General features: G+C 43.4%; 1 protein-coding gene across 1 annotated transcript; it reads left to right on the plus strand.

Moving 5' to 3' along the window:
• Positions 1-5,608: 5,608 nt before the first annotated feature.
• On the plus strand, positions 5,609-8,771 carry LOC307240992 (acidic mammalian chitinase-like; the record flags this gene model as incomplete). The annotated part of the gene is made up of 11 exons (XM_080014933.1): positions 5,609-5,639; positions 5,798-5,827; positions 6,021-6,222; positions 6,342-6,398; positions 6,753-6,918; positions 7,113-7,237; positions 7,331-7,454; positions 7,578-7,763; positions 7,883-7,999; positions 8,223-8,364; positions 8,479-8,771. Exons 1-11 carry the CDS (start codon positions 5,615-5,617, stop codon positions 8,769-8,771), a joined length of 1,467 nt encoding a protein of 488 aa, XP_079871059.1. The 5' UTR covers positions 5,609-5,614.
• Between the last annotated feature and the right edge of the window lie 1,083 nt (positions 8,772-9,854).

The raw sequence follows: 9,854 nt of genomic DNA on the forward strand, positions 1-9,854 counted from the left end.
GAGGATTATTGGTGGTGGAATGACGAAGTAAAGGAGCAGCTATGAAGATAAACACTGATGATTATCTTGATAAAGAGCATGACATTGAGAAAAGTGTGCCACATATGACTTTAATGGTGACTGAAGGATTTGAGCAGAAGCACATAGGAGAAATCATGAAGGACTGATGGTAGCACTCCTGACCTACTAGGTCTGATGATCATTCATTTCATTTAGCAGACGCTTTTATCCAAAGCGACTTACAATTGTTCAAACACCGACGGACGCAGCCATCAGGAGCAATTAGGGGTTAATTGTCTTGCTCAAGGACACTACAGCATGCTAGCAGGAGGAGCCTGGGATCAATCCAGCAACCTTTAGAATACTAGACCACCAGCTCTACCGCCTGAGCTACCATCCCCATGATTCAGGAAGCACATGGGTTAGCCCATGTTGCAAGGGGGGAGGTAATAAGAAAAAAATCATGAAAGAGTATGGTTTTTGGGCACCGTATTTGCTTGAGCAAATTGATCATGTCATAGGCAGATGTACAATCATTCTTATAAACAATGTTCAGAGGGGTGTGAAGAGTCCACCCGGTCACATTCCAACTCCGACAAGTCCCATGCGTGAGTTGGTCGTGGATCTTGTTGACATGATAAGACCAGTAGGAGGTGAAAGATACATGTAAGTCGTCGTGGATAGATTTTCACGGTGCACTGAGGCATGTCCAACCAAGCGTAAAGATGCTCAGTCAGTTGCCAAGCCAAGTTCTTGTGTCGTGAGGTCATAAGCAGGTGTGGACTTCCAGATTGCATATCTTCAGATAATGGAAAAGAGTTTATGGATAAAACAGTAAAATTAATTCTGCAAAAATTGGGAATTAAACAACGTCCAGGAGCTGTTTATCATCCGCAAAGCCAAGGTGTTTGTGAAAAATTGAATGGTGTGCTGAAAAACCGGATTGTTAAAATCTGTCAGCATACAGGTCTGAATTGGGTAGAGGTGTGTAGTTAGGAGCTAACACTAGTAGAGAAATATCCATTCTGAATATCTGATTCCGTCATAAACTGAAGACTATTTTTGACTGAGAAAATGCATGGACAAAGGGGGGAAAAAGAAAATGTTAATCATATATTGGAATAATGTTAAAGTGTAATGCAAAAGCAAAATTATTATACTGTATTTGATGTGCGTGCAAGATACTGGCGGGTGAATTTTTCTTTCAGGACCAGTCTGAGGTTGGCTGTGTCCGGAGATCCTAACAGCCTAATGGACTTGAACACCCAAACATGGACATTCAAAAATGGAGGATGAAAATGGATGACAGACCCTGAATGAGGGCATCATGCTAAATGTAATGTAATGTAATCATGATCAGGAGTTGTCGAGTGAAATATCATTAAAAGTGGATGGTGTTAAAAAGCAACAGTTCAATACATACATATGTGTTATGCAGGTTTTTATAATATTGGAGTTTTTTTATTACAATGTAACCTGTATTATTGATGAAAAGTCTGTATTCTACAGTAGATATTTTTAGCAAGACATATTACTTTGATTTAGTATTGTTTTCTTTGAAGTTTTCTGTAACAGGGTGAAATGGATATATTGGGACCTCAGGTGTTTTATTTTTTTGCAGGGTTTTGAGGGACATTGATGACAGGCAGGGTCAAGTTCACTGGAGCTTCCGATGGGTCGACCAGCCTGACTTTGGACAAAATTTTTGATTTATTTTTGAGGTTCTGAATGTATGCATTTATATGTAACATCCTGTACAGTTGTCTAAACCCTTCTTCTTTGTTGCCTGGGGCAGAGGAACCGGGAGAATTTTCCTGTCTTGATTGTTGTTGAAAGAACTAAGAAAGGAAACTGTCAGATGGGTTTTTCGCTCTCACACTCCACAAATTTATTGTATTGCTACGACAAAGCATATTCAGAAGGGTATATTATAATCAGTCTGTTGGTTAGTAGGTGATTTCTATTAAGCCAATTAACATTGTAAGTTCAATAACTCTTCTCTCTGTCGAGATTTTGTGTAGTCTCGAAGGGGGGGAAATATGAGGTGTCTTGTAATGAGTGGTGTCCCAAGACAGTACCCATTGTATAAGATAAATTATTAACAGACGGTGCCATGGATCTCAAGAGAGAGAGAGAGAGAGAGAGCCCATTGTCAGGGGTCCCGGTGATAAGCGAGGTGAAAACTGGAACGGTGACCTATGTAGGGGAATCAGATGGTCAACGTTGTCTCAGGTTAAGCATATAAGCACCTGCCCGAGTTTCATTGGACAGAGAATCCATCCGGCTCGGTTCTCTCCCGGACGTCCTAGGCAAGTCTGGTCTGATGCTGTTCTTTTGTAATAAATCTATTATTTTACTAAAGTCAGCGTCAGCGGTCACGCCTTCTTCATCAACACATCAAATTCATCAAGAAACTACACATACAAATTTAGTTGAAAGAAAACTGTTGAAAGCCATTGCGTTAGAAAAGGCTTTCTCTGCGTTAGAAATGCCTTCACAAAGTTATAAGTTATTTCCCCTTTCATTGTAATGTTGACAAAAATTTTAAGGACACACTTTGATTGTTTGGTTACTGAAATGTCAATTCATGAAGCAACAACAATACAGAGTAATCCCAGTGACACATGAGGTGTGAGGAAACAACCTCGAGGTTGCAACATCCATGAACACAACTGTGACATTTTAGGCTGAACTATTGAAAAAATTGTTTGTTAGTGACTGTGTCAGAGTCCAGCATATTGTATATGGTTTGTCACTCAAAAGCAGCGATAATGTCAAAATGTATTTATTTTGGTCTCTGAATAGCTTGTAGCTACGCTAGCAGATAATATCATTCCCACGGTGAAAGTTCGGATATTTCCAAACCAGAAACCAGGGGTTGATAAATCCATCCGCTGCGCTCTGAATGCGCGCACGGCCGCTTACAACGACGGACTTGTATCTGGTAACATGGACAATTACAAAGCGGCGTCGTACAATCTGCGGAGGGCGGTGAGGGACGCTAAACGAACGTACAGAGACACCGTGGAGCTGCAGATGGAGCGGGGGGACACAAGACGCTTGTGGGAGGGGCTGCGAACAGTAACAAACTACAAGAGCAGCTCCTCCCCAGCCACGAGTGTGGACGCCTCCCTGGCCAACCAACTGAACTCCTTTTATGCGCGGTTCGAGTCTGGCAGCAGCACCGCTAGCTCGCCGGCTAATTGGAGTTACACCACTGGGGATGAGCGCGCACTCTCAGTGTCCGTGCACGAGGTCAGGAGGGCTTTGATGCGGGTGAACACCAGGAAAGCATCTGGGCGAGTACTGAAGACCTGTGCTAACCAGCTAGCTCCGGTGTTCACCACAATATTCAACATCTCCCTGGCTGAATCAGTGGTCCCATCCTGCTTCAAGAGGTCCACCGTCGTTCCTGTCCCGAAGATCGCCTCTCCAGCCTGCCTGAATGACTACCGTCCGGTGGCCCTCACCTCGGTGGTCATGAAGTGTTTCGAGAGGCTGATTAAGGATTACATCTGCGCCTCCCTCCCCCGCACCTTGGACCCGTTGCAGTTCGCGTACCGGCAGAACAGATCCACGGATGACGCGGTCTCCCAGGTACTGCACACCACGCTCACGCACCTGGATGGCCAGAAGGGGGCCTATGTGAGAATGCTGTTCATTGATTATAGTTCAGCTTTCAACACCATAGTTCCCACCAGACTGGCTGTCAAGCTGATGGAGCTAGGATTGAATGGTCCGCTGTGCACCTGGATCCTGGACTTCCTCACAGGCCGCCCCCAGGTGGTCAAGGTGGGGAAGTACATGTCAAGCTCCCTCACCCTGAACACAGGATCCCCCCAGGGCTGCGTCCTCAGCCCCCTACTGTACTCCCTGTACACACATGACTGTGTGGCCAGGTCCAGCTCCAACACCATCATCAAGTTTGCTGACGACACCGTTGTCGTGGGCCTGATCACCGACTGCGATGAGAAGGCCTACCGCGAGGAAGTGACTGACCTGTCACTCTGGTGCCAGGACAACAGCCTCCACCTGAACGTCAGCAAAACCAAGGAGCTGATTGTGGACTTTAGGCGAGGATCACAATCGAGGACGCACGCGCCCTTGTGGATTAATGGGACTTCTGTCGATAGGGTGAGCAGCTTCAGATATCTGGGAGTCCACATCACAGAGGACTTAACATGGACTGTTCACACAGACACTCTGGTGAGAAAGGCGAGGCAGCGTCTCTACCACCTCAGGCAGCTGAGGAAATTCCGGGTCTCGGTGAGGATCCTCAAGTCCTTCTACTCTGGAGCAGTGGAGAGCATCCTGTCAGGCAACATCACTGACTGGTTTGGGAACTGTACTGCCCAGGACAGGCGGGCCCTGCAGAGGGTGGTGCGTTCAGCTGAACGTACCACTGGAACTACCCTCCCCCCCTTGCAGGAGTTATACACCAGGAGGTGCAGTAGCAGAGCCCGTAGGATCATGAAGGATCCTCATCACCCCAACAACGGACTGTTTCAGCTGCTGCGGTCAGGCAAGCGCCTCCGCAGTCACGCAGCGAGAACAGAGAGACTGAGACAGAGTTTTTTCCCGCACGCCATTAGAACTGTCAATGCTGACCTCACCAGGGGTCCTAACTGAGCCACACACATAGGCTCCACTACCTACTATACTGTATGTAGCATACTGCACCGCATACTGTGTCACTGTTCAGGGTTGTTCGTGATGCCGTATTGCTGCGCCGTACTGTTGTATACTGTGCTGTATTATCCCAAACACTACCTCACTCTATTCACATTCACATGCCACTTTAATTCACATGCCACTTTAAATGCACATATCTGTATATACATAGGCATATTCCTTCTAGCTATTCCATTTTATTTCAATTTATCTTTATTGTATTTTATTCTATATATTTTTATCTTATTCTATAAGTATTCCACTTACTGTATTACGTTTTAGGAGTCAGTTAGTCGGTCTATTAGAAAGGAATTTTCTACTTTTTATTTTATTTTATTTTTTTATTTTTTCCTAGGACATATTGTGTGCAATCACCGGGTGCGTTGCATTACATTTCACTGCATATATGTATGGAAGTATGTATATGTATGTGACAAATAAAAATCTTGAATCTTGAATCTTGAATATAATATTGATACAAACTGATATTAACTAAACTCAAGAGTCAAAACATTGCAGAAAAACACTTTCAACCCAGCACTTCTGCATTCTGGTGCCATTTTCCGCTGACACCAGCATATCACTTCATTAAATATTATGTACATGTATGTATAAGGATAAGGTAGGTTGCATTACAAAAGAGGCCAAAATGATAAGATACGTTTTTGCATTACTCTGCGTGCACTTTGTGTTATTAGACAAATCCTGCTGCATATCATAACCTTATGGCTGGTCTGAAATGTGTCCTTCAGACAAGGAGAAATCTAAACTTAGCAACATACACCTAGAAGCAATGTGTGAAACATGATAATCACACAGCACTTGATTATTTCTTATGAAACAATCTTTTGCAAATAAACTATTTTGGCAACACTCCCATATTAACAGCGCAGACTGTATAAAAGTCAGTGTGTGTGCAAGGCGCTCTTCGTACAAGGCAATCATGGGCAAAGTACTGTTTGTGACGGGTAAGTTGCCTCTTTCCAGTTTTACCCTGAGAATTGTGAATTTGAATATGTCCCTTCGTGTTAGTTGGAAGGACTTGAGATATGGGATCAAAAGCAAATGTGTTATATTTCACTTAATTAATTTCTGTGAGGTGACAATGTGCAATCTTATTTTGCAGCTCTGGCCCTGCTGCTGCATGCACAGCTTGGTAAGAACCTTCACAGTGTCTCTGTTAATATCATAATATAACAGAGCATGAGTTATCATGTATTGTGAAAATGTATATCCTGCTATATATGAACATTGTTTTGTTTATTTATATGTATATAATGTATAGAGGGTAAACGATCTATTGAATACTGACTTGTATTTGATGTTTTATATCCATTTTTGTATCCCAGGATCTTCCTACATACTGTCATGCTACTTCACCAACTGGGCGCAGTACCGACCTCCCCCAACCATCTACATGCCCACTGACATCGACCCCTGCCTGTGCACCCATCTTCTCTATGCCTTCGCCACCATGAAGAACAACATGCTGGCCACCTACGAGTGGAACGACGTGGAGCTGTACAGCCAGTTCCAGGCCCTGAAGAACAAGTGAGTTGTGAGCAAGTCAGCAATTTTCCCTGTGTGTTGTGTGTTGTTTATATTCTGTGTCTAATAAATGTCCATAAACAGTTATAACTGGGATGCAAAACCATATTACTTTCCAACAGGAATGGCAACCTGAAGACCCTTCTGTCTGTTGGTGGATGGAACTTTGGCTCTTCTGGGTAAGATCGTCTACATCAGTGGTTTCAAACTAGGACTCGGAGGGTGGGGCCAGCTGGGTCGCAGGATGGACACAGTGATGCATTATTATTTGGTATTATTATTATTAGTTCATTGTTTTTTTTACAATTTCTACATGGATTACATAGAAAAGAAACAGTGGATTGATATAAATGAAGGAAAAAGTATTGCTTATTTCTCTTTTTTACTCAACAAAAATGGGTCTCGGGCCAACTGTGCAGTTGGGTCCTTGTGTAAAAAAACCTTTGGGAACCTCTCATGGACATTATTCGTTCAGAGCGGGTGTACCACAGGATAGGGGATCTGTATTTACAAAGACATTTGTTTGCGAACAGCTTCTCGGCCATGGTGGCCAGTCCTGCTAATCGCCAGACCTTTATAAAATCCGTCATCGTGTTCCTGAGGAAGTATGAGTTTGACGGGCTTGACATCGACTGGGAGTATCCCGCCAACCGAGGAAGTCCTCCTGAGGATCGGCAGTACTACTCTGTTCTCCTCGAAGTGAGTAAGCTCTAAGACTTCCCCAATGATCTGTTTTTAGTTTTTCCATGTCTCGATGGGGTACAAATGACATCAAACCCGAAAGGGAAATCCAAGAGAGAATGCATCATAGCGTGCATCATAGTCTAGAGCTTTTTCTACTAGTCAGTTACATTGTTAGGTCGGTATTAATTATATTTCTTTAAATTTAACAGGAGATGAGAGCTGCCTTTGAGGCTGACGCCAAGCAAAGCAACAAGGCTCGTCTTCTGCTTTCCGCTGCTGTGGCTGCTGGCAAGGGCACCATCGACTCTGCTTATCAGATTCCCAAGCTTGGCCAGTAAGTTAATCAGGTTTTAGAGTCTTTTAAGGGATTAGGAGAAACAAAACACACATTTCACTTGCTTATTGTAAAGGGATTTCTTCTCCCCAGGGCCCTGGATATGATCAATGTCATGACATACGACTTCCACGGTTCTTGGGACCCCATGACTGGCGAGTGCAGCCCCCTGTACAAGAGCCCAGAGGACACAGATGGATTCATCTATTTCAACATCGTGAGCAGCCTTCCCACACGTTTGCTATTAGTCCCAAAGAAAACCCCTTTTGCGAGCGACACACAATAGTTTATCTTCTATCTTTATCTGTCTAAATTTCAATGGCACTGTACTTGGTTCCAGGACTATACCATGAACTACTGGAAGAACCAGGGCGCCCCAGCTGAGAAGCTCTTGGTTGGATTCCCCACCTATGGCAACACATTCACCCTCAGGAACCCTTCCAACCATGGTATTGGAGCACCCATCGCCGGTGCTGGAACCCCTGGAAAGTACACACAGGAGGCTGGAGAACTGGCTTACTTTGAGGTAAACTTTTTTGTTTCTAGGTTATGTGGCTCAACCTAAATATGTGGTTCCTGTTTTTCCAGAAGAATAAATAAATGGCCTTGCATGCTTGTTTTACACAACTTCTTGGGACTTTACAGATCTGTGGATTTTTGGAAGGTGCCACTCAGGTTTGGAACCAAGCCCAGCAAGTGCCATATGCCTACAAAGGAAACCAGTGGGTTGGCTTTGACAACATGAAGAGTTTCCAAATCAAGGTAAGGAAGAGATTAAGTCAATGGTGGTTTACCAAACAATGAGCTGGCCACACAATTACTCTTAAAAGGCAAATGCATGTTAAAGCTTGTCTCATGTCTCATGTTCAGTACGGATGTTCTCCTAAAATCATCCTCAAATATTCCTTTAAAGTCTTCTACAGTTTAGGCTTGGGTGACATGTCCCATTGAATGATCCACACTCCCCACTTCTTGCTGTTTGTAGGTTGACTGGGTGAAGAAAAACAACTTTGGGGGAGCCATGGTCTGGACCATTGATATGGACGACTACATGGGCACCTTCTGTAACCAGGGAAAGTACCCTCTCATCAATGTCCTCAAGAAAGGACTCAATCTGGAGAATATGTGTAGGTTCTAAGTTCTAAACACATTATTGCCTCAATTGTCATTGAGAGGCATAGAATTTGCTTAAGACTGGAAACTCAAATGATTGTTGTTAATATTTGTTTTTCTCTTTTTAGCTTGTGCTCCTCCTGCTACTCCCCTTCCTCCCATCTCAGGAGGGACCACCTCTGGTGGCAGCTCTGGAGGTAGCACCTCCGGAGGCAGCTCCAGTGGAGGCAGCTCTTCTGGTGGAGACTCCGGCATCAGCGGCATGAACAGCAGCTTCTGTGCTGGAAAGGCCAGCGGGATGTACCCAGACCCCACAAACAAGAACCAGTTCTACAACTGCAGCCAGGGCAAGACCTACTTCCAGAGGTGCGCTGCTGGGCTGGTCTTTGACACCGCCTGCTCATGCTGCAACTGGGCTTAAGGCTGTGCTCAAACATTGTCAAGCTAACTGTTCAAAGGCAGGAAACCTTAGTTTTAAGTATTTGAATACAAAGTCCTTCCTACAACACCGGAGTGATAACTTTTACTGAGGCTGTCCTTTTAAATACCATAATTTGGAAGGGATCAAATAAACATAATCTGCCAACGATTTGTTGTATTTGCAGTTTTTTTCTGAATGAAGTTGATGAGCAATGTGTTGCATTGACATTTCACTGCATATATGTATGAAAGTATGTATATGTATGTGACGAATAAACCCCTTGAATCTTGAACCTTGCATCAATAATTAGATTAAGGTTAGGTTAAGGTTAGGTTAATAGATATTAACAAATAACCTCTTGAATGTTGAATCTTATTGGCTATTGAGGTTTACGTCTTGTTTGAACTGGTATGTCACAAACATCTCGTGGTTGAAGTTTCATCCAAGTGCATCCTCATACAGAGCAGAATTTAGTGGAAAACCAACCAAATTTGACCAAAATCACAGTTTTGGTCCAATGCATTCGACGCCAAAATATGTCCAACCCGGCTTAAAGTATCTGGAACACAACAATGACATAAGCTACGAAAACAGTTGCGGTGCCGTTGAAACCGGTATGCCACATACATCTTGTGGTTGAAGTTGAATCCAAATGGATCCACATACAGAGCATAAATTTGTGAAAAACCAAATAAGTTTTGAATTCAGTAGTTCAATTGTGGCACAATAATCAAAAATCATATGTTTGCATAATTGTAACTAACACACGTTGTATTTACCCAGTGGAATTGAAAGAGCAGGCCCAGTGTGCATGCATATTTTCAGGGGGAAATATTTCAGTGAATAATAATTCAGTGAGTCCTTGAAAATCAGGTGGGAATTGAATTCATGCATCCTTATCAAGTGTGTAAACCACATTTAACTGTGGTGAGAACCCTCTCAGGTTGCTTTTCTGGGAATAAGAATTGAACTCACATTATAATACACTATGTGAAATGCCCCTTCTTCTCATAACTGAGCTTTGGTCATTTCAAAAGCAAACCATATCATATCAGAGTGCACTAGTAGATTTCAACTAGGATA

Source organism: Zeus faber (genome assembly GCF_960531495.2).
Source record: "Zeus faber genome assembly, chromosome: 15".
Lineage (NCBI taxonomy): Eukaryota > Metazoa > Chordata > Actinopteri > Zeiformes > Zeidae > Zeus > Zeus faber.